The sequence below is a fragment of the Corvus moneduloides genome, chromosome 3 (genome assembly GCF_009650955.1).
Source record: "Corvus moneduloides isolate bCorMon1 chromosome 3, bCorMon1.pri, whole genome shotgun sequence".
Classification (NCBI taxonomy): Eukaryota; Metazoa; Chordata; class Aves; order Passeriformes; family Corvidae; genus Corvus; species Corvus moneduloides.
Window position 1 is genome coordinate 37,629,160 of NC_045478.1, and position 25,453 is coordinate 37,654,612.

Genomic DNA, 25,453 nt, shown 5'->3' on the forward strand with positions numbered 1-25,453 from the left:
TGCAGTGGTGGAAGATGTGAGATATTAACTATTTAAGTGCCAAAAAACCTCCGAAAGTGACACCCAAATGAAGGTCAGGTGAGTGTTTCTATTTGCCCACAGTATTTGATCTGATTTACTGATGCTTCTTGAAAACACTTACTTTACGGGCTTCAAGTTCTAAAACTGAGGCAGAAGATTCAGATTCTCATTTTGATGTAATTTCTCTGTCTGGGCATTGGGCACTGACTATCTGAGATGGTTTTATGGCCAATTCAACACCGCTTTTCAAGAGTAAGTGGTGACTGCAAAGGACTTCTGCTCTTTTTGGGTAACAAACACCTTTTCAGAGCTTGAACACAACAGCACTGACAAAAACCATTTAAAGCAAGTTGAATTCTCCAGAAATGTTATTTCCTAATGAAGCAAGTCACGACCTCTTAAAAGTGTGTGTCACCTTGGCATATCAGTGTTTCGAATCAACCACGTAACTGAGGAATATGGTGGAACATAGGGCAGAACATGAATTTTCCTGCAGTTTTACAGATTTCAAATTGACCTATCTACAACTTCATGTTGTTCAAGGCAAAATACTGAATCTTGAGGATCATGTTAATGGAGAGCTCAACTGACAAATTAATAGTTTTGTCATCTGAAGTGCAGAGTCAGCCCCAAAAAAGCACTAATTTATTATGATAAATTGAAACCTTTTTAAACACACTTCTACACAGATTAATTAGATATTTTATCTTTACAAGACAAATATACCCATAGAACTTGTGAGCTACTTCTGATGATGATTTATATTTATTTTTCTTGAACTGCTTAAGGTACAGGCATACTAGTATTAATGACAGCAATGTCCATGACTTTCAAGTTGCTCCAGTTGTCTCTTCACCAAAGCAGAAGTAAGCCCTCTTAAGAGTCTGATTGTGATATTCAAAAAAAAAAAAAAGAAAAGAAAAAAAAAAAGACTGTTCTCTTATTAAAAACAGAAGCTTTCATTCTCTCTGGAGGCCTGATATTTATGATCAAGCATTTCATGCCTACTTCTCTTGCCCTAATTCTGGTCATTTGCAACAATGCTGGTGTTAAGTGACTATGAAACCCCAGTCTCTGAAGGAATCAGATTTTCAGGCCCTGTGCCCTATGTCACATGGAATCATTTATTGCAGTACAATAGGAAATAAGGCCACTATGCATAATAGTATTTCTGGGGGGAGAAATGGTGCTCATTGCTGAGTAACAGTAGGCCAAGATGATTATAGGTTGTAAATTCTGCCTTCAAAATCAATGGCTCTTTGCATTTAGAACTAGCAGAACTAAAGGGCAAATTACCAAAGAAATACAGAGAGAGAAAACATGAATAGTTTGGCCCAAGAAACTGCCCACATGGAGTGCTAAGTTCTCAAATCCAGTTGATACAGGGCAGCTGAACTGGTCCTGGGAGCTGGGATGACATGGGCTATGAGGAAGTACCAAAGTTCCATTACCGGCTAAAGACCCTGGCAAGCAGCTCAGTCCCTTTTCCCCACATAAAAACCTCACAGCTCTGCTTTCACCCTGAGTATCTCCTGGTACACAGCATCTGTTGGGGCGATTGTTTTGCATAGAAATAATAAGAGAGGTTCAGCTGCAGATGGTTAAAGAATTGCGTACTTGTTGGAGCTTGTTGTATTAAATCTCTGAAATTCAGAGGTTACCTTAGAGACACTGTCTTTGGTCTTGCTGAAGTTGTAGCGAAAAAAATAGGCCCAAGCCTCTCAGCTTTCCAAATGTAGTAAAAAGTGTTTGAATACACACTTTAATATATTTTCTGTGGCATTTTTGTAAAATACAGATATATCATTATAGTTATAATGCATATATAGCATTTACTGTATTGATAAAAAAGCTAGTCTTTTCACAATGACAAACCAGTATTTACAATATTATTCAAATTTTAAGGAACAAATGAAATGATATTGTGTGGTTATATGATAAGAATAATTTGAGGAAAAATAAGAGACCAGTTCTAAAAAATTCCCAGACAATAAAGTACATAGTCTTGACAGAAGCACCACCATGAACATCCATGCACGACCCTTTTTTTTTTTCCTTATAGGAACATGCATGATTTAGCTCTTCCACATTTCTACCCAGTCACAGCTCTTAAGTTGATACGGGTAATTACCCTTTTTCAAGTACAGATTACTTGTACCATCTTTCCACTTAAGTGTTTTTCCAACTGCAAAATTTCAGTTTTGGCTAGAGCAGGAATAACTAAGCACAAATCACTTCTTAATTTAAACCAAGAGATCTATGACAATTTAGACAGCTGAAAATTTGCCCATCACCTACACACCTTAGAACCATTTCACAAACCATTATCATGAGTTTGAATAGTGCTTTTAGCATTGCAGGTCTTTTCTAGGAAGTTTGCCTCAAAGGACGCTGCACTGCCAAGACCAGCGACAGAGCCCAAGTACCACGCATGTTCTTCATTATCCTCATATATGAACCCTACCCAGCCATTCATCTGTAACATACTGTCCACAGCACAGCGGACGTAATGATCTTCATTTTCAGTGTACTGTCACCCCTTCCTCAGAGGAAGAGAAGTGCTATTACCACATTTTTCAGAAGGAAAAAAATCTAATAGAGACTGAGAGAATTTAGGTTCACTCAGAAAGGTCACTTAGGAAGTTTGAGACAGCAAAGAAGCAAGCCCACATCACCTCAATTGAATCCTCTTCTCTTTCTAACTTTGAATGAGAACTTTATACATATCTTTAACAGACACAGATATATAACTGATAGAAATAAAGTCTTCTTCAGGCAGAGGCATAAAGATTGCTGTTCTATTCCCAAGTAAGCAGAGGTAGCAAGAGGGCTGTTTCTGCACGCATTATTTCCATCTCACTGAAGAAATGTTAGCTGGAATGAGTCTTTCTTGAAGTGAGAGTGTTTAAGCCCACAATTTGCCAGAAAATATATAGGAACACTTGAGAAACATGAAAATTCACCTTCACCAAAAAAATCCAACAAACATAAAACCTGAAAGACCTTAATCTCCTTCAGTGCTGACTAGGGAAGCATTTTCAACTACATCTGTACCCACCTTAGAATGCCTTTACATCACCTGCACAATATAAATGAGGATTAGCATACTGTTGAAGATGACCTGTTCTCTCAAGCACTAAAATTTGAACCTCTGGGTTTCAGCTCTGACAGACAGGCAGCTGAGAGGCAGCTTTTGTGGGAGGACTGATAAACACCTGGGCTGTGCAGGTGCAGATGAGGGCAGAAATTTGACCATGGTAAATGACTCTCTGTGTCCTTGTCACTCTGGAGAAGTCTGGTCAGGAGCAGATGGTGATCTACTTTCTTACAAGTGCCATTTAGAAACCAGAGGTGGGAATGAAAGAAACCTGTCCAATTCCAGGACAAAACCAGAGCAACAGGAAGGCAGCTATGACAACGTTCTGCTTCCAGAAACACTTTTGGACAAACTGGGTCATCTGCCTTATTGATACAGGTGATACATTTTTGAAATATTCAGGATGCACGACCTTTCGCCCTCATTAAAAAACCAACCCAACAAAAAAATAGCAAAACACCAAACCCAAAACACATCACACACAAAACAGGTAAAACCAATAATGGAATTTCTTATCCTGCTCACTTTTTTTTCCTAAATCAAACCTGCATTTTCCTTTAAAAAAGTAAAAATACAAAAACAAAGATACATTAGAATATCCTACTGTCCAGTAAATGTCTTATAGGCAATATTTATGGAGGAAAAAATGCATCAAGCCCTTCCTTTGACAAAAATTAAGCACCCCAAAGTTCATTTCATACAAAGGAATGCTGCTTCTAGTGCTGTTGGTTTATATTATTCCTATCACCACAATTTGAATACGCATTATTTGTCTCAAATATATAATCATAAATCTAGACTAATGCTGAAAAAAACAAATCCTAGTGACAATGCTGTGCTGTTGATAAGCTAAAAACAGCATATCATGAGAAGGCAAACGAATCATTCCGTTTACTTTGTAAATAATCCATTAGCTAAACTTCTATTTTAGGCTGGATGCTTGATGCTTAACACTAAGAAGCCCAAATACCCTTTGTATCCCTTATAACAGAGAAGAAACTTGTAAAATGCCTTTGGTGCATCAGCTTATTGTATGAATGTTTTAAAGAAACTCGCTAGTAGGAAATGTAAGTGGGCTTTTTTGTGTTGTTTAATACTCCAAGTGTCACTTCATTCTTTAAAGGGTTAGAACAGAGGAGGGGGAAAGGGGAGGAAGCCTTACTTAATTTGTTGCATATGTCCCAACGTGTTATACAACTAAGTGTATTATACCAGAAAACTAAAGCAGTCTGCACTCCAGCAAACTCTGTGTAACTCAAAATAGGAGAATAATCTGGCCACAAGCAAGACAAAATTTTAGTGAAACTTCCTCTCATATTATATATACACACACTTTACAAGCTACATCGAGTGTCCTTTCATATTCCAAAAGAAATACATTGTAGACACCAAACATACTGTACTTTTACTTAAAGGCTTCATCAAACCATATGTGCAGACACTTGAGAAGACGAGAGTGTCAAGCTTCCTAGGGTCCTAGAGTCAAAGAAATTCTGCTGCCCCCCACTGCTAAGTAAGTGCACTCCTTCCACAGGGGGCAACATCTGCCGATCCGTCATGGTTCCACTTGGTGAGGACCCCAAGAAACTTCCTTGGGAAGAAACGATTTTCTCAGGACTGGCAGCCAGTTTAGGGGATGTGGAAAAGTTATATCCATAGAGCGCACAGGGACTGTGCAGTCTAAACGTGTTGTAGGAGCCTTGGTGGGTTTGATTAGCAGTAAAGGCATTGCTGGATGGGGAAGGCATGATGTACTGGAGCTGTGGAGACATCCCTGAAATCTGCATGGATAAGCCAGTCTGCGGGCAGCTGAATGCATCCCCTTCATTGCCACTCATAGACATATTCACAGTTGTGCTACTCGACACACCGACATAGGAGGGAGTCCTTGGGGGTGCAAAGGTCTCACTGGTCTGGTTCGTGAGCCGGTTGTAGGTTTCAGCCAAGGAAGTGCTGTATCTGTTCAGGGTCAAGCCTGAGCGGGCACAAGCTGTGTAGTCAGCTGGAGCAAGGGTACACAGCTGGCTAGTGTTGGGACTGAGGTGGAAGGCTGGAGATGAGCAAGGGGAACCTGGTAGAAGGTGAGGGTGGGTAGATGGCACTCCACTGCCAGATCCCTGGAGTAAAGTAGAGGAACCTGCATTTCCTGGAAGAGAATATTACAGTGTAAGAAGCACATTGGGAAAGGTCCATTTCCTAGGTAACAGATCAAGACCTTTGCCTTTTATAACAACCCTTGAGATGGAATCCAAATCAAATCAATTAAAAACTTGTACATACATGTGCAGGAGGATGTGTGAGTAAACCACATGCATATATCTAAAGAAACACCTTGACCAAGAAAGAGAACCGAAGTTACATTTTTACAGCCATCACTCAGTACTTAGAGCTCCTGCCCAAAAGGTTAACTGCTCCTTATATGACATGGAAGGAAATTGCATGACAGTCAAGATGTAACCAAGTGAGTACCACATCACAGGACGCCTTCTGCAAAATTATGATTTTTGGCTTGTCTATGCTCTTGCTACAGTTCAGAATGGGTTTCAAGCACTCTCTGCCTGACTGTCACTGTCAGAGCACCACATGAGGAACCAGCTCCTTAGCTCAGATGACAGAGGCTCTCACAGATAACAGCTTTAGGAAAGTTCCCAACTTCAGAACAAAACTTCAGAACAAAAAATTTCTGACTTCAAACCAGAAAATTCTGAGAACAACCAAAAAGGTTCAGAACAACTTCAGGAAAAGTGTAGGCTGAACAATGTGCATAGCTGCTTCATTCCTTGAATAGGTAGATTGGGAGTCAACTGTTTGAAAATTGTTAATTTACTGGTATCAGAACTTTTTACATTACAAATCCCAGTGCTGAATGCTCCTGAAAGCACACTGCTTGCTACAGGTGAAGCCTTTTCTCAGGACTGAAAGTTTCCCAGCTGCAAGAAACATTTCCTTTTCTTAAAAGATTGTATCTTCCTGAAAACTCAGCGTAGAAAAATTTACTGGGGCCTTTTATAGTCTCCCAGGCAGAAGACACTTAAAAAGGAAGACCTCCTGTTTACGAATCACATTAACAATCAAGCAGCCTGATGCTGCAAAGAAATAAATGCTGTCCATAAGCTAACAGTTGATCATAATAGCTGAGCTAGTAAAAAGAAAAATACATTATTAATGAACACTGCCTGCTGCTTCTTCTCTGTTAACAGGATACCACAAGCACAAAGCACCATTAGACACAGCCACATTACAGAAATCCTGGTATAAGACATATTTTTCTTTTAATCTCAATCAATGCCTCCACTACCTGAAGGTGGGCACTTTCAGCATTAACAACCAGGACAAATTTCAAATGGGGTCTTTCGGAAAGTCTCTATGTCCAAGGTATAGGTGGCTACAGATTTTGCAAGGATCCCAGTTTCCATCCTCAGAATATCAAGAGTAACTTCAACAATCTTCTTAACCTCAGGTAACAGCAGAAAAGGAAGTGAGACGTTCATAGCAGCAGTTCCTGTGCTCTCAAACAATGCTCCTACATACAAACGGCCAATGAAGCTGGTCTTTTTCCTAAACAGATTGCCTGCATCATCAGTTGCCTTTCAATCTTACAGAGTTTTACAAGGGATTTCAGGTCTCAATCTAACTTCTCATTAAAGGCCTCTCCGATGAGACCACCCCTCACCCCCATGCTCCACCCAAAACTTTGCCAACACTCACTCAATGTATCTCTGACTTGGCACAAAACCTTTTAGTTGCCCACATCAAGGACTGATGCTCAAGATCTCTTGAAGGAGTGAACTAAGAAGCTGACAAAAGTGATTTTTTGAATTTCTGGATTTTCTGGATTTTTGCTCTGAGGAGGTTTAACAACTTTGCAGTCATTATCAAGAAAGCAGACTGGATGTTTGTAAATTTGGTAGCAGAAAATGTGAAGAATTGGGAGCAATATGTCTGATTTAGCTGGGAAAAGGCTGAGAGGTTTTCTACATGCATTGGTGTACTCTGGAAATAAAAGAACTCAGAAAAGAGTACAGAGACTCCATTCTCTGTCCAAATAGGCCATTTAAATATTTTTCTCACTTATGACACTACCTGCACAATGGGGAAAGTGGAAACAAAGAGGTTTCCAACAAAGAGTGAGGAGCAGGAAAAAGCAAAATGGAGAGGAGATCCAATTTTTTAAGCTCTAGGATGCAGATAAAGTTTGTTGGCCCACTTACTGAACAATTTGCAGGTCTTTAAGAATCAAGAAGGGGTTCTAAGAAGAAAAAAAATTAAGCGCCCTACTATTTTTTCTTTCCTTTTGAGAACATTTCTATTCTAATTCCTTTTTTTTTTTTTTTTCTTAAAAACACAAGTGATTCCTACACTGGGATTTGGGTGTGTACAACAGAAGTTATCTGTAAGTGATCTCTACCTTTTGTAACTAGCCAGAGCATAATGCTAAGGAACAGGTTGTTCAATTCTTGTCTAACTGGCATTCTCCTCCACATGTGATCTGATTTTTGTTTACAATCTAACATTTTTATTGCCACAGTGGTTGAGTTAGCATTCGTTTTCTAACTTAGAATAGCTGATATGGGGGGATGGGTGCACTGTGGTTAGTTGGTTGTTTCTGTCTTGCAAGTGACACACTTACCTAGACTTACGTAAGGTATGATGGGCAAAGCTTCATCTTCTTTGGTTTTTGTTTTGAAAGAACACAAAGACAATTGTTACCTTGTTTGGGTATCCCAGGTATATCCTCAAATGTAAGCGTCCTCAGGGAAGGTCTCCAGAAGGCGTAAGACTCTACCAGAGCTTCCAGTCCCATTCTATTTAGAACAAAAGAATCATGGTGTCATGAAAGCAACCTGTATTTTGCCACACATCTCTGGATAGTCTACCTCAGAAACATATAAAAATTAGTAAGATTTCAGGATTATTTTGAAGTTGACTTTGCATTTTAGAAAAGAGCCTTACAGCCTATCCACGAGACCACAGAGACCTGCAATCACTGGGCTGACACCACACAAAGTGTTTTCCAATTCCACAAGCCTGGCTCTCTACTTCAATATTTTGGGTCTTTTGGGACAGCTGTTTGAGTGGGAAGACTTGGCTAAAACGATGCTAAATGTTTTGCTAGTATGATATTTCTTAAAGAGATCATCCAGAGGGATGTTCTGCTATTTCTTCCTAGAAAAAAGGTAATCCGCTGACAACTTCTATTAAAACAGAATTCCCAGTCATTACTGATGAGCTGGAAAATCACACTCAGAACATGAGCAAGGCATGGGTGTACAGATGTTTTGCTACTAAAATCACATATAAAGCAACGTTGTCTTGGTTACTACCTGCTAAGCAAAATGCCTTTAGAAACTAAAAGTCTTCGTTTATTTTCTTGCCAGTGTCCTGAGAAAACAGAAGTGACTGTGTAGACAATGGTGGCAGACACTAATTAGAAGAATCTCTGTTTCCTGAATGTAAAGGCCCATTTGTTTTCTGACAATTATTTATGAATAATGTACCTCAGAGGTATATATGCTTAGAGGTATAATTTTGGTGTTATTTTTGGCTGCTGGGCCCCAGAGGCCTGTTAAGTGTCAGCATCAGGCACACACCAAATACAAGGGCTTGCCTTCGAGCAGCAGCACTTTGTAAACTTGAATTATGCAAATAGCCTGATGTGAAGCAACCAACATGTTCTGATACTGCTCCTTCCAGCAGGAGCACAAATGTCTGTCAGGAAACATTTATGAAGCATTTATTAGCTGAACCTGGACTAAAAAGATAGCCTTAATTTTCTGCAGTAATGGTGAATTTTCATTTCTAGTTAAAGTGGAGATAAAAGCCACCTCCTGGAGGAGTGTAGCCAAGGTGATAATTTATACAAGATGCCTTCGAACAATTTCCACATTTTATCACCACCCTAATTTGCGCTATCAAATGCCCAAGTTTATTTAACAAAACAGTTATGTTTTTCCCAAAGTATTTAAAGGGAGAAATTCTGGTCCTTTCCTGAGTAAAAGTTTTTATAGGGTCAAACTTAAGGCCCACCTGAAGAATGAAACTATTCTCAGCACATAAATTCTGTTGCACTTTGCAAATGCACAGGGAATGTTTTTAAAAGGTGAAGCTACTGATTTCTGTAAAATAGCCTGTGGGACTGAACAGGAATGACCTAGAAGGGCATATTTTTAGCTAAACAGAATTACTGCACGCAGCAGTGCAGAGTAAGATAGCTGCAATTATTAAAGCAATACTGAAAAGCTGGGTATAATTTTACCACAGTATTTTTTTAAACTTGTTGCAGACTAAAATGCCTCAATGATAAACCTACCAGCTAGAACAATGAGAGTAACAGAACCTTAACATTTAATTTCAGTATTTAGTAACAGAGTAAATTAATAACGGACTGAATAAATGCATAGAAATTTTCCTTGACAATTAAAATTCTGAGCTGAATTCCCAAACACACTTACCCAGTAATGCAGACTATAAAAGAAAACAGCAATACCGACCTCAGTAAAGCAATGTCAATTTGCAGCAAACAAGAGTTTGCAGAGTCAATTCTGTAACGAGTGTGTTTGTAGAGTAAAAGCACTCAGACCTCATTTAAAGGCTGCTCCAAAATATTTTACAGATGATGGCTCTTCCTTCAGGACTGGCCTTCTTAATCCATTTCCATAAAAAATAACTGTCTTCCATACAAAATATCCAGCTTTTTTTCTAATGCCTGAACCAGACTATTCTTAGCAGCCAAACAGAAAACACCTCTCTGGATACAGCCAGTCCCATAACTGTATTTGTGCAGTTGCAGATGCAGTACTCTTACACTGTCCTCAGGTAATACCAGAGCTGTCCTGCCATCTTAAGACCTGTTCAAAACTGGTTTCTGAACAGTTCTTTCCTTTCTGTTTTAAAGGGTATCTTCTCTTGTTTCATATAACATAATGGAAGAAATTCCAAGTCTACCTAAACTTGTACGTTTCAGAGGATCAGGATTTCACACTTCTTAGGAAGTTCCTTAGTACTTATCTTATAGTTCTGCAAAGAGCAAGCGTAACAGAGACACTGTCTATGAGAGAGAGCTTTCAAACAGGGCACGTATGGGAACCCTTTTCTTCCTAAAGTACACAGAGCATGTTTTGCTTCAGACACTGCATTTACCTGGAAGCTGCTGTTCACTTAATTTCTAACTAGAAGGCTACAAAGGACTGCCAAACTCTATTTATGTCAGTGCCTGGGACATCCCATTTGGGCTGCAGAGCATGGATAATTATTTCTTGCTAGAAGACAAAATCTCAAAGATACTGAAAAGATACTTAACAGTGAACGCCTGTAAGTCTTTACAAAAACCTCATCCTTTCTGTAAGTATTCATCTTCTAAAAACTACTCTCATTTGCTGTCCAGTCTCAGCTTGCATGTAAATCAGGTGTAGGCACAAAACAGGCTTTAATGCTGTAGCATCTGCTAACAGACAAGCTCAATAAAGTAACTATCAAAAAGAAACTCTCTGATCATTCCTACCAGCACACAGTCTGCTCCCTTCTCTGCAAGGCTTGTCATAAATATAGCAGCTGCAGACACCAAATGCAATGTGGTTGCTGGAACTGAAGTATAATATACATCACAATAAAATACTGCGCTTTTTTAGCTGAAATGGTTTAACATACAATTCAAAGCAGGCTTAATTAGCTTGCATTAAACAGTCGTTGGGTAAAATACCTCATCAGCCCTGGCAGCCTGGACCAGACCCAAATCTCCACTTTGCACTACTCAGATTTCCCATTGCAATTTTGAAAGATTCGTGGATCAAGAGAGAATAAGCAATTAATCAGTCCATCCGCAACAGAAGAGGTGGAAACCAGTCTCATTTCAAGGTCTTCTATAGCCTGCTAGAAAAGGTATTCACCTAGGAAGTGGATTTAAAACTTCTTAGACTAAGTAGACCCTTGAACACAGGTCTTCCACCTCCTAGGCAAGTATACTCAATGTAAGGTTACTGCACAAAGCAGTTTCTCCCCCTTTAGGAGGAAACAAGCCGTCCATCTGTGCTATATGCCACTTCCATGCAAGAGAACCTGGGCTTAGAGTTTGAGAAGGGTATCTGTAACTTGTGTCTCCAGCCAGGAGAAAGAGGAGATTTCAAGCGCAGCATGAAATCACGGACCTGAGGATACATTAAGTCCATTTGCAGCCTTCATGGTGTCTCACTGCTTCCACTGAAAGGAAGCTTGAGTTCATGAGTGCCAGCCTGTTCTTGACCTAGATGGTCAGAGGTGTAGCAAAGTGAGCTCACCATAGAGAACATTACTGAGTGGTCCCTCAAGGAGTACGAGCTCTCAAATTAGTTTGTGTCTAAGTACAAGTGTTCACCTTGAACAGCCTTCACAAACTGATTCTGTCAGCAGGAACAAGCCCAGCTCCTTCCCAACACCTACCTGTTACGGCCTGAATCTCTAAAGCCTTTGGCGAATGGATTCCTATCAATCTTCAGACGAGTTATCTGTGAATATGATTAAGAGAAATTACTATCTTTCAACTTAGGTAAGTAGCAGAGAAAACAACTCTTCTGACAGAAGTAAGCTGACAATAGAAACATCTTCATATTTGTATGGTTTAAGATGGTTGTCCTGAAACAGCAAAATAAGGACCAATCTTCTGATCATTATTTTTACAGATCCCCAGAGAAACTAATAGGTATTTAAAGTTGCCAAATGGCAGTTGGAATTACTGAGAAAAACTTGAGGCAAATTTCATTCTTCACCTAGGAGAGTACACTGTCTGACTGAAATAAAATTTAAATTAAATTTTATTTCTGTACTGGTCAAGAAGGAAATGTGAAAAGAAAGATTATCTCTAGGTTATTATCCTCCATAAAAAAGACACCAAACCAACCAATCAACCAAAAAACCCAGCAAAATACACCCCACCCCAAATAACTGTAATTTATTTTAATAAATGGGAAAGTCACCAAATACTTATATTTCAGTATTTATGTGGCTCTCCTGCCCTTCTCTTTGTAAAGATATCAATGCATATGTAATTTCAAAAAATACAGCTGCAATAATTTATGTAGAATTAATAAAATGTCACAACACTCACTGTGGTGTCATTACGTCTGCTAATACTTCAACGAGAGGTAGAAACAGCTGAGTGATACAACCTGCAGTTTACTTTTGACTTTGAATCTGTGTGGATCCAGATAAATTGCCCATAATAATATAAGTTGTATGCAGTTAATAAAAACTACTGAAACTTTCTTCAGAACTCAGCTTCTCTGTTAAGGTCCTGGGAGTATTAAAAGCACTGGAGTCAGGAACAAAAGTGCTTTAAAAATTCTATCCAGACATGTATCTACATTTAAAGGTGTAGAAACACCTTTAAAAATCAGACTGCTCTTTGCCCTGTTCTTCAATGCTATATTTATAATCAAGACACCATTAAGCATGCTAATTAGACTGTGTGATCTCCATAATAAGAATGATTTTTTACATGCAACATCTCCGAAGTCTCAGCTATAGCCTCCAGGCACGGCAGCAATACTACCAGTGAAAGCTACTTGTACAAAAAGGGTTTAGATAATTTTATTTTAATAAGAGTTACAATAAAACTATTTGCTTTTCTCCTATCTTTTATGTCTCTGGACTGCTCTGAAAAGCCTGTAAAGTGCTAATCAGAAAGCCCAAATTACCTGTTGATTTTGGTATGCTGTGACAGTAGTGAAAACTGTCTCTGGAAAGGAGAAGGCTTTCACCCCTTCTCCTGAAGGGATGGGCTTGACAGGGGACAGATCATCACCACAGTCTTTTCGGATGACGTGCACACGAGGCTGGTATTTATGCATAGAATGAAGGATAATCTACATAGTCATGAAAGGAAAAAGATAACATTTATTAGAAAGGACACCCTGCTGTTTCAGGACTAAGAGCTTTTTGGAACAGGTTATGGTATGTGTTTACCATGCCACTTACTGGAAATCAAATGTTTTCTTTAACCTCTGAAGGTTCTCGTTACAGTAGTCTAATCCCTGTGCATTTATGTTATTGCCAACCCTAAGCATTTAAAAATTACGACTCAGGAGCTCCAAATTCAGAGACTGGCTCAATTGAAACTGGCTCAAAAAAATGAGGAAAAAAAAAAAGAGAGAAATCAGGAGTGAAGTCTAAGTCCCACTGGAATTATGAAAGTTTTGTCACTTTTTTCCACTGAAGTCTGGATTTGATCTAACAGGATTAACAGCAGCAGAAATTTGCCTTTTGTTTTTGGAACCTTCAGGATATGCTATTGGAGCAATTTTTTCCTTATATCCCAAAGGCTGGAAACAAGTCTTGGTTGGAACACAAGCTGAGACTCTCACACTTTGAAGAAACATAAACTTAAGAGTAAAATGATACCAAAATCCAAAACTCCAAAGTGTTAATAGGAATTGATTTATAATACAGACGATGAATTTCAATAAACAAACCCCTCCCAACATACAAAAACTCAATCAAAAATAAATTATAAAAAAGAAGTGGATGAACTCATAGGGCATAAAATTAAACACACAAATACCTCTTGGTACTGCATCACAATTTTAGAGGAGATTGCAAATACAGAATTTTTCCTCTATTTTACTCCACTTCAGCTAACCACTATTAAAATAGAAGATTTCAATAAAAAAAATTTTAAGTTTAACTATTATTGTTGGAAGCCCTAAGAAATTAGTAACTTGATAAATAAATAGTCCTATGGCTATTGGCCTGTGGAACTACTAATCAACATTCTGGGGAAGCTTTTTAATTTCCTGCTCCTTGAGTAGCCTCAGAGTGTACGTGTGCTCAAGCACTGAACAGAGCCCCTATGCCAGACACTGTGGAAGTTCATTCACCCAAACAATATAGAGGACATTACATTCATTTGGATAAACTAGAGTTTGGTTAGTTTAATACACTTGGTCCTGGCCAGATTACATGACCCTGTTTTGGTAAGGCAAGTTTCTGGATAATCAGGGGTTTTATTAGCCTTTGAGTAAGGATTTGACAATGACATCATAGGCTCCATTTAATTTGCCCAGGGAGTGCCCTATGGATGTTCTCATACGAAGTCTTTTTCGAGTTTCTGAGATCTTGAACAGAGCAAGATTTTTTATCATGCAAAAGTGTTTTCTCTTTTACAACACTCCTTCCAGTTCTCCAGTGGCAAAGATCTACAAAATGAAAAGATGGAGAGGACAGCACATTCCTCATCCTGTTTTCCTGTGAACACCGAGTGGTACCAGGGGAGATACTGGTGCAACAGAAAAAGACGTGATCAAGGAAAGATGTTTCACTATTCAAACCCCCTGCAACTCTGTGCCTTGCCATTTGTCTGGATGCCACTGAGCACGCCACGTTCTGCTCCCACACGGATTACTTGACCCCATCAGCTCTGTGGTGCAAACTACTGCTTGCCCGCACATCAGCGATAACCCTGGCAGTCACAAAGAGCTCTGCTCACACGTCAGAACAAGTGAAATCAAAGCAGCACGGAGATGAACATCTCCCACTGCTTATCTGGGTGGCTATTACAGCTAAACTGATCCATGTCATCCCCTAAGAGACACGTGTCTGGCCCTGTCCTATACTGAAATTTCCTGTGCTGACACACTGTTTGGCAACTAGCAAATCCGTAGCAATAATCTTTTTTCTTGATTTTGTACCATGTCTTCTAACAATGGGATCTTTGTTAGTGATCTGAAGGACTCTGAACTCTAAATAATGCATAACTGTAAAGCCCCTGTGAATTAAAGAGCAGCATATGAATATAGGACATAAAAGGAGAAGGAGATACAACATCCACTCCAAAACCATTTTAGCTTTATTATTCAAAGCATCACCTAAAGCTACTGTGAAGAAAAAGCTAACAAAAAGGAGATTCTGGCTTTTCATTTCACAGTGCTTGCACATTTAAAAGCACCAACAGGATCTAACAGTTTATGTGCAGAAACAGCAACTTTTCCTTCATGCCCTTAAAATCCAACACCAAAAAACCCCAATCAGAAGTCCTGCTGTGTTCCCAAATATGAACTGGAATTACATTCAACTCACAGTTGAAGAGCCTGCCTCTCTCTACAAAGCCCTCTCAGAACAAGATCAAAACACTTCATGGGGGAATAAACCTCTCTCACAAAAAGTAAAATTATATTTTGGCCACAGCAGTTGTCAAGAAATCACAATCAAACAGAAGACGCTGCAGAAAGGACCCCACAGGTAGGAGGCAGAGCAAAGGCGACCAGAGCACCTACAGGCACACAAAGCTGCAATCACCTTTGCAATGGCTTCTGAGAGCTGCTGCCACAATGAGGCCTCAGAGCCGACCCTGAGCATGAGCACCACTGTGGCACAACCATCTCAGCCAGAACAAATGAGAGCCAGATACTCCTTCACAGGGGAGATGCCAATCCTCCAGCAACTTGGCAGTGTCAAGAGTACACAGTCACCTCCCCACCACTGGCACGGTCCTTGCTGCTGTTTTTGCCAAAAATCCTCCTTTATCCTCCCTCCAAAGCACAAGCATTCAAGCTTTCTGCAGTCAGGGAAGTGTGTGGGGCTGAGGAGCACGGATTCCCTCTGTACTAAGACAAAAACTGCAAGTGCAAATGCTGACGTTTCACAGCTTTTCATTGTGACAAGAACATATAACTGCCCACTGACTGTAAGCAGAGCTCGCTACTTGGAGCCAAGTCTGGGCAGTTACAGTCCGCCTCTGCTTCCAGCCTCGCCCCACTTTCAAATGGGGAAAAAAACCCTCCCCAACCACCAAGGAACAATTAACACACTAACAGCCTCATTTTCACTAAAAGCTAAAAGATGTTCCTCTGCATCAAAAAATAGTCAGTTGAAAAGCATGGAAAATAGCATAAAAAATATTGACTTTTCCCCTCTACTGAAATTCAGTTTAAAAACTGCATTGAAATAGAAAAATTACCCAGCTCTAACCAGCCGGAGGGAGAGACTGCTTTTACAATGCAGCACTCACTCCACAGATGAGAGAGGGACGAGAGGCATTAACAAAGAGCATCCAGACCATGCACATTTCAGTGACAACTGCAAAATCCAGGTTTACTTTTCCTTAGCATCACAGTTTAGATGAAAGACACAAAAGCCACAGTGCATGTCTTAACGACTCTATAAGAATGCAGTGTTTCCAAAGTAGGGAATTCACCCTGGAACTCCCTTTTGAGATCAGAAACACACAAGGAAAACATGTCTGTGCAAATTTTGCCTCATCTCCTCAGACTGCAAGTGGAACCCACGTATCAGAGAGTGTCCTATGTGCAATATGACTTCAAAATCTCTCCGCTGAGCAGCACTATAAAATTGCGTAGTCACAAACTCCCACTTGAAATATGAAAATAGCAGCAGGCAGCACAAAATCTGGAAAGCACTGGGGCAGTGAATCTCTTAGAGATGGCTTATCTACTTTCACAGAATGCTAATCCCAGGGCAACACAGTGCAAAGGGAATGAACAGGCTGCCACCAACTACTACCACAACATAAATACTGTGTAGGAACTCTACCTTAGTGCCTATTTGCAAATACTGTCTCTATTCCCACAGACATGGGCCACTTCTCTCAGACATTCTGAGAGCTAATACTCTAGAATAGGTAAAAGGGCTCTAGACTAATATCATGCAAGCTCCCTACCTCAATGCCTGCAAGACCAAACCTACCGCTGGGATTTCAACACAACTACTCTGCAAAAGCTTACACCTTCGACAAGCACAGGAAGCATAAAGGAACAATTCCAACAGGGATTAAATTGCCAGAATCAGAAAGCAGGGAAAGCATTCCCAAAGAACGACAGCTAAAGCCCAACGCTGCTTGGTGGAAACCCCACCAAGGCTTCTCTGAACCACTCTGCCTAAACACGAGAGGTAAAACCCCCACTTTCTAATAATCTAAAATATACCCCATGTTCCATACAGGGGTGGGAGAGTCAGAACATCTGATATAAGAACAAATATTAGAGGGACAGCCTTGACTCCTAGCTCTTCTAATTCACCATCCGTCCCCTGGTACCCTCCTGAGAAAAATGGTTTCCTCCTGCTTATGAGAAACAATTGGTTTTTTATATTCATCACAAAATATGATTATTCATTTTCCACTATTGCTAGAGGCTTTCAGAGGCTACATAGCTTTTTCAATACAGCATTCCACACTACCATAGCTTTAAAAGAAAAAATGTACCCATTGGAAGAGACACTTTTCTGCTTTCTGCTTTTGCCTTTTCTGGTAATTATGAATGACATGTTTGCAATTTCCCAGATTTGAGAAATATGAAATTATTTTACAGTCATCCTTCTTTTGTCCTTTTATTTTAATACTTAAATTTCCATTTCGGGGAGAAGGGGTACTGCCATAACTCTGAATCAGTTCAATGTGTCTCAAATCACTGTACTTGAGCTTCGCTTCACTCATTTCCAAGCTGAAATACTTAACTAAAGACCAGAAAATTTATATCCCCCCATATTACAAATAACAGTGTGCTGTGTACACTCCACAGGTTTCGGTTCAGAACAAAAACAAAGCTAAAATCTGGGATGGAAAAGTACAGTAACACAATCCTCTGCGTAGCTGAGATTTTATCGCAGGGCAGCTTGCAACTGCAAGTGCACGGGTGGACCACAGTACCCACAGATCATCCCTCTGCATCCAGCGAGTACAAAAACCAGCTCCCTGCTGGAAAAGCAACATTTTATCCATTTGCATCTGCTTCACTTTCAGAGCCCTTACAATAGGCTCAGGATTCAGGGAAAACAACTCCCACTTGAGAGGAGTACCAAATACATGAATGCTGGGGAAACTAAGGGAATTTCATATGCTAACCTTAACTCAAAAGGATGCTGCCAAGGAAGACTCTGTAACTGTAATTCTGGAAAGAAGCAATATAAAACCTCTTTTGTACTATCCTAAGAAAAGCATTGTTAATTTCAGTGAATACCCCCACATTTCTTTTAAGGAAGAACAAAATAAAATTATGAAAACTACTGTACAAATGGAAGCCTTTTTATCCTTGTTATCACATTTGCTAGCTCAGCCACTCTCCTGTATTCCTGCCTCTGTTAATCTCATTTGCAAACACAAATGAGGGGAAAAATCTCAGACTATGTATTAACAAAATACTTGGCTCAATGTCAGAGTTGCAACCATAAAGAAAGACGAGTGCGGTATCTTTGTGCTCTGTGCCAGGTATGTTTTCTTTCACTCCTTTCCTTGAAGGACAAAGCATCTTGGTTAGTAAATTGGTTTACGCTAAGGACAATGGAATCCACATCCTGTCTCAAAACTTTCCTCCAACATCTTAAAACTCCACCACTTGGAACTTGATGCTCCTTCTGAAAGGATGCCAACATTTGCCACTTATTACAGGGGTTTGTAAAATCAAAGACTTCACCCTGACTAAAAAAAATCTCATTTTTTAATTATTTCTTAAGGTGTCAAGTAAAACTATTTTAAGGATTGCTGGAATGATACTGGCTTACATCTGTCATGTTTCAACAGTTTTGAAGAGAAAAGGAAATATTAACATAACACATTTTGTCACATTAGATAATGTCATAACTAAACAATTTAGAACTTGCAAACAGAACACTCATACTGCATACGTCTTCGCCAGTTTTTTCAGAAGTAATGAGCCTCAGCTGTGAGAGGGTCTTGCTTCATAAGGTATGTAATAAATCATCATCGGAGCAAACCCAGCTCCCACGTTGTTTGTCTTTGACTGCAATTATTAACACCTCACGGGGTTTCACACAAACGCTTAGGTTAAGAAAATACTTAAGTGTATTTTTATTCATGTGAAGTTATTACACACTATTAATGTTTCTTCTAGCCACTTGTGAATTTAAGCATCCTTTTCGATCGTAGCAGAAGTTGCAAGTAACACGCTTGGTGGGAAATACTGACAGCAATTCTACCCCTCTGTATTAGGCAATTTAGCCTTGTAAAGTCTTACTTTGCAGAAGGAGTTCTCTCTTTGAGGGGGGAGTAAAACAGCAGGCTCTAATAAGCAGTTAATTATCGGAGCAGAAAGTAAGCAGATTTTAGAACTGGACAGTAAAATTCCAAAACAACTCTGAAAAGTCAAGCCTATTTCTGGCACCCTGAAGCTGCACGTCAGAGCCTCTCAGGGCTGAGCAATGTGCCTACACATAATGCCACTGAAGAGCAAGTACTCACATGCCCTTGATCATCCAGCTCGTTATTGGTAAGCTTCAGTTTGTCAAAGCTGATCACTTGTCTCATCCATGTCTCCCCCGAGGCGGGTGAATCAGGGTGAATATAAACACGAGGCGGCACAGGGGAGTCAGCATTACCAGCCACCATCCACTTGGAACTATGATAAACATACCTATAAAAAGAAAACAAATACCTTTAACCACAAGCACCAAAACAATTTGTTAGACCCATTCAGCATTAATAAATTAGGGCCCATGCACATAGCAAAAACCCATCAATTAAAAAAACATGAAAGGACACAATTTTACATAAATAAAAAGATTTTTTTGTTTGTTTCAAAACGTAGTTCTGGCACCCGCACAAATAAGGTTAAAATTCATGCTCTGATGTGACCCTACTCTTCCTAAAATCACTCACAGTCTCAACATTAGCTTTCAAAATGAACTTTAAGCTGGTGTCAGTTTAGTGACTGCTACAGGTCTGCTCTGAAAAGGCACCAGCAAACAAATCTGGTCCTTCTTTTATCAAATTAAGTAGTAATTCCATATTTGGAAGATTTATCATGTTGAATCTAATATAAGACTCTATAAATAAAGCTGTTGAAGGGAAAGAACATTATGATTGGGAAAAATAATGAAAATATTTGAAACTATGCCCTCGATATATCTGTAGACCGTATTAATTGGCTTGAACAGTATTGCAAAAAGGTTAAAAAATGAAAACACAGGGTCTGTAGTTCCTTTGATAGGCCAATGCTGATGAGGTGATTTTATGACAAAAATAGTGCCTGCTTTGGTAGAAAATCTATTTTGAAGGCAGACACTTCACAAAGCAGTTTAAAAAGCGTTAATTGAAAGGGTTTTTTTTCCAAGTACAGTAAAATTCGAGTAATTCAGCCGTATTTTTTAATGAAAACAAGAAAGACTTTATCAAATCGTATCTTTGAACAATTCAGTTCCTTATTAGAAAATGACAAGCAACATAATCAGAACAGAAAACAAAATGATCCAATGCAGGTATCACTCCATACAATTCAGATCAAGCTGCATAGTAGATTCTAGAATGGTGGTGAAATTCTCTCCTGGGGACAAATTCTTAAACCCAGATCACTGTTGTAACATTTTTAATTTACTTTACATTTCTTGGTTTATACTACATATATGCTTTCCCTAGAAAAGTAAATAAAATTATAAATACACATAAATACACATTTAGTTATAAATACACATTTTGAGCTACAGCTTAAGCTTCCAAATATTTATAAGGTCAAATTTTGCTAGAAATCCAGACCTAGATGTGATTTTCCTCATTTCCATTAGTTTTGCTATCCGCTCTGTCAGCTAAAGACTAGACTCTGTGTGACTGCTGTCATGTCTATGAAATTTAAAGATCTGCAAGACAGTGTGTGAAGCTGCACGAACAGCCAGAGCTGAAATAGCAGTCAGCAATACAAAGCACAGAATAGAATGAGAAGAGGCAACAAGTAAAACATACATGTAAAATATTAATATTTAGCAGAAAGCTCAAAGGCATGGATACTAATACATGAATACAAAAAAATTCAAGTTTGTCAGCTAAGAAAATACTGCCATTCATACAACTCTTGTTAACCTACTTCAGTTACCTGTGCACCACGTATCACACTGTGAAGACAGTGCAGGTCAGTTTGACTAATTATTTTAAACGAAAGGAGGTTTAAACAACTCATACTCAGAATAACTGCTTTTAATTTTTAGTATAACATTTTAATTAATTTGGGATTACTACCTTGCTTTTTCTATGAATTTATGAATTATTCAGACCTTCTAGGAACTATGTGTTTAGATTGTAGTAAATTAAGTAAATGCATACATGCAACACAAAGCAAGAAAAATGTTTTCATTTGGACTGCACTGCACTGGTACAAAGAAAAAAAAAACCATTTTTTCCTCTGTGTTACAGACAGGAAAGACTCCCCTAAATGTATATGCTGGGCATCCTCAGCCCTTTTATCTGGTGCCCCTTGTTGAAAAACAAAATCTAAAATGGTTCTAAGGTCTTATACATCCCATGAGAAAATGACAAAATAGCAGTCAATGAGGTAAGTACAGGAAAAACACAGGGCAGCGTTTGCTTAGGACACAAGGCAGCATTCCTGCAGAACCAACCTTTTAATCTTGGTCTGAAATATTCCTAGTTCTAGAATTAAATCTGCAGCGGTTTTCCCTACATTATGCTAAGTATAGGTTAGAACAATCAAACCCGCAATTGGTAAAGACCTGATCCTGTCTCCACTGAACTACTCTGGCCAGGCTTCCCCCCTGGCTGCTCTGGTGCATGGGATTGCATCTGTAAAGCAACACCTTGGAAATGGCTTCAACTCTCAACAGGAACTGCTGCGGGCCCAATCTTGCAAACATTTCTACAGGACCAGTGGCTTCTGCAGAGCACAACCAGCTCCCTCAATACACAACTACCCTCGAAATAGCGAATGCTTCAGGACATCATTTCTACTCCTAAACGTTCATAGAACAACCTCTTTTGTTGTTCACATCGTTCTCCAGACAATAATGCCATTAATTCTTTAAATAACAGTAATTAGAAACACCACCCCTATGAGTCTAAGCAACCAAACATCTCAGTGATAAACAGCTTTTAAATTAAATTATATAAGCAATTTGAAACATGACCAAGACAGCTTATAAGTATTTTATTCAGACATCCATGCTATTAATGTTATTAATTAATGTGAATACCATTTACCATTAGAAAAATGTAAATTTTCGTATTTATTTGTTAATAGGAAATAATTCCCACTGACAGGATGAGGAATAAAATATGATAACATTTCCTGACCACACTAGAACTGCCCTCTGAAAGCCAAACCTGAGCATCTGGCCACAGTACATACACAGTGTGAGGCAAATGTATCACAAAGAGCTTCAACACAAATTTTAAGTGCTTTTGCATACTTGGTACAATATGGTCTTTTAAAATGGACTGGGTGAAAATAAGAGTCTTTAAGGATAGTTAAATATGATCTTCTGCTAATTTATGTTGTGTTAATATTTTCTTCCAACAGCCAAGCACCCTATAGCTTACATCATATATTTTTTGCCTAAAAGCCACCATACCTGTATCTTTTGTTATCCACTGGCACAATATCCATAGCAATGTAATACTGCTGATGTGGGTCTAAACCTGAGATCTTCACTCTCATTGCGGGAAACATCCGCCTGAACATTGGAAAGAGAGAGGTCATTTTTAATACGAAACAGACTCGGGAATGGTTGTTTAGGAAAAGTAACCGCTTCGTGGGATTTTTCTCGTTCTTCCTTTTAGCCTACAGAGTCCTTTTGGACGATTATAGTTACATAGCCATGAAATGGCCCATTCGATATGTCAAAACAGATTTCCAAAGTGGATTTACTCGAACAATGCTTCAAATGTTTGGGGATACGCTTTGGGAGTACAGCTATTACCACATCATTTCAACTTTATTGTTAGACAGTAAATCATTTGGGCTTGAGACTTTACTTTAGCAGTACACACATTTAAAGCCCATTTGAGATATTAGCTAGAAATGTATTCCTGGAGATGTGCAAACATCACCTCCACCCAGGAAGCCCAAGGCTTATAAAAAGGCAAATTGCCACCGAAGTTTCAACTGACAGCAGAAAATGGTGTATCATTGCTGTAGCGACGACTTAGAAAGCTAAATCCACGGTGATACAATTATAACACCGCAAGGATGCAGTTATAAAAGCCAATGTGCCATGCTCTAACCCAACAATATGGTCTTTATTGAGACGGGACTTCCTGTCTGCAACTTACTAAAGGTGAAGTGCGAGAGCTACTCTGTCTTTGAAAGGTATAGTAAAACTTCTTTATTGAAAGCAGAAACAAATCTACGAGCTAATTTCTGGAAAAAAAAAAAAAAGACAAAAACCAAAACGTTCAAGATTTAGATTCTTCTGTGGAGAAACGGATTAATTAACCAATTAGGTGGTTTTAACATAAAACTGCCCTTCTTAGTTTGGCATGCTTTTTATCAGAAAACTTCATTCTTGAAGCCAAAAAAAAAAAAAAAAAAAAAGTCCTGACTGCACGCTAATAAAATACTCTTCTGTATTTTATAAACCTGAAAGTTATTCCAGTTTACTCAGTATTTGCTGCTGTGCTAATATATATATATATACACACACATATATTTAAAAAAACAATCAATTAAAAGTCGTTACTGGAAACAAAAATCCTATCTCCGCCATTTCTGAATAAGCAGTAGGGTAAAAACCTGACTGTGGCTGACTAGTTTTTGCTGTTATTTCAGTGCACCTGTAAGATAAAACAGAAATTCCCCGACTGGACTCTCTTAAGACAAATGTAGCTTTGTGCTGTTTAAGACTGCGTTTCAATCATTAATAAAGCCTCTCTGAAAATGCAGACGGTAGCATATGGATTCAATAAAATATGTTTTTGTAATTTCTAATAAGTTCAAATACTTTTATACTTCCCAGGTTTTTACCACGTGTAGCCCCTAGAAAGGGGAAAAGCTTCCCCCCAGAAGGGCACGGCGCTCCCAGACCTCGCCCTAATGAACAGGAAACCCGAAACGCCACATGCTCCCGTGCCCATCTAACATTATCGCCATCTACCTGCCTCGTAAATCTGGAGGGTTCCCCCGGTTTTCGCCCGCTTTGATGTGCCCGCCCGCCCCGGGAGCGCGCGGGTGGCGGCCCCGCGGTGCCGTTACCTTCCCGCCTTGGTGATGATCATCTCGGTGCCGATCTCGTGGAAGCGCTTCCAGAGCTCGGCGCCCTGCAAGTCCACCCTCGGCGCCTGCGGCGTGGGCAGCGGCGAGCCGGGCTTCGAGCCCTTGGGGGAGCCGCCGGGGGAGGCGGGCGGGGAGGCCGCCAGGAAGCTCTCCTCGCAGCCGCCTGCGGAGAGAGCGGAGGAAGCGATAGCGGCCGGGGCAGAGCGGACTTCGCGACCGGGGTACCCCTCGGCCCCGGCCGACCCGCCGCCGCGCTAGCCCGGCGGCAGCGACGGCCTGCGCTGGCCCGTCCCGGGCCGCAGCCTTGGCTCCGGGTAGCGGGCCGATGCGAGTGCCGGGACCGCGGCAGGACGGCCGGGCTGCCAGGGACGAGCCGCCCCCGGCGCCGCACCGCGCCCCCGCCGAGGCGGGCGGCAGCGGGTCCGGGGTGAGAGGCCAGCGGCGCATTTCGTTTGGCCACGGGCTTCTGTCCCGCAGCGGGAAACTGCGCTCCCGTCCGCACACAGCAAATTGCCCACACACATATATGTAGGTGTTTTGTGTGTGTATATACATATATATATATATATATATGCACGTATAATTCTATACATAGTTGCATATGCATTTTCGCCAGCGCATATACACATATGTGTTGTACAAGCGCTTCTCCCTCTCCCTGGAAGCAGGGCTAGGGACAGCCCCGTGCCGTCGCTCCCCCGCGCTGCGGCACCCACAGCCCCGCCGGCAGCCGCCCTGCCCCGCGCCGGCGTCCCAAGGCCGCCGTGGATCCTCACCGCCAGGCCAGCGGGAAGGGTGGTGGGTGCCCACGCAGCGTGAAAAGACAGGGATAACGCGGAATCAGAGCGCCGATGGCAGAGGGGAAACGGGATCCCGAGCCCGGCCGAGGAGCGGGGCCGCGGGCAGCGGCGGGGCGCGATGCGGCACTCACCGGCGGGGGCGCGGGCGGCGCAGCCCAGGTCCATGTCTCCGCAGGTCCTGCCGATGGCAGCGGCGGGGGAGCTCTTGGCGCAGCAGCCGCTGCCCCCTTCGTCCTCCGCCGCCTCGTCCTCGCCGCCCAGCTTCCGCCGCTTGGGCTGCCGCGGCGGCGGCGGCGGCGGCTGCTGCTGCTGCTGCTTCTCGGCCCCGATGAGAGCCTCCACGGAGAAGGCGTGAGCCTTGAGGCTCATCGTGGTGCCTGGCGAGGACCGCCGCTTGTCGGCCATGCCCGCCACCCTACAGCCCGCGCATCCAGGCGCCCAGCGGCCGCCGGCACCGGCACCCGCGCCCGGCCCGCCGCGCCGGCCGCCCTCCCGTCCTCCCGACCGCGCAGGCAAGGGGCTGGGGCTTTTCCTCGCCTTTCTTTTTAAATCCGAGTTATCAGCCAAGTTTTTTTTTTTTTTTTTTTTTTTTTGGGGGGGGG

The 25,453-nt window shown here is 40.9% G+C and overlaps 1 protein-coding gene across 1 annotated transcript; it reads right to left on the reverse strand.

Moving 5' to 3' along the window:
• Positions 1–619: 619 nt before the first annotated feature.
• Positions 620–25,452, reverse strand: TBX18 (T-box transcription factor 18). Its single transcript, XM_032104979.1, has 8 exons — positions 24,983–25,452; positions 24,031–24,214; positions 22,412–22,513; positions 19,299–19,470; positions 12,787–12,954; positions 11,534–11,598; positions 7,829–7,923; positions 620–5,264 (listed from the first exon to the last, which is right to left on the reverse strand). Exons 1-8 carry the CDS (start codon positions 25,254–25,256, stop codon positions 4,540–4,542), a joined length of 1,785 nt encoding a protein of 594 aa, XP_031960870.1. The 5' UTR covers positions 25,257–25,452; the 3' UTR covers positions 620–4,539.
• Position 25,453: the final 1 nt, after the last annotated feature.

What these genes read in the sequence shown, in the direction of transcription:
- TBX18 (XM_032104979.1), bottom strand. Translation starts at nt 25,256, where the DNA reads ATGGCCGACAAGCGGCGGTCCTCGCCAGGCACCACGATGAGCCTCAAG. An exon ending in GTGGATAACAAAAGATACAG is followed by an intron (nt 19,471 to 22,411) that starts GTATGGTGGCTT and finishes TTCTTTTTATAG; the next exon opens with GTATGTTTATCATAGTTCCA. An exon ending in CAGCATACCAAAATCAACAG is followed by an intron (nt 11,599 to 12,786) that starts GTAATTTGGGCT and finishes TCATATTCACAG; the next exon opens with ATAACTCGTCTGAAGATTGA.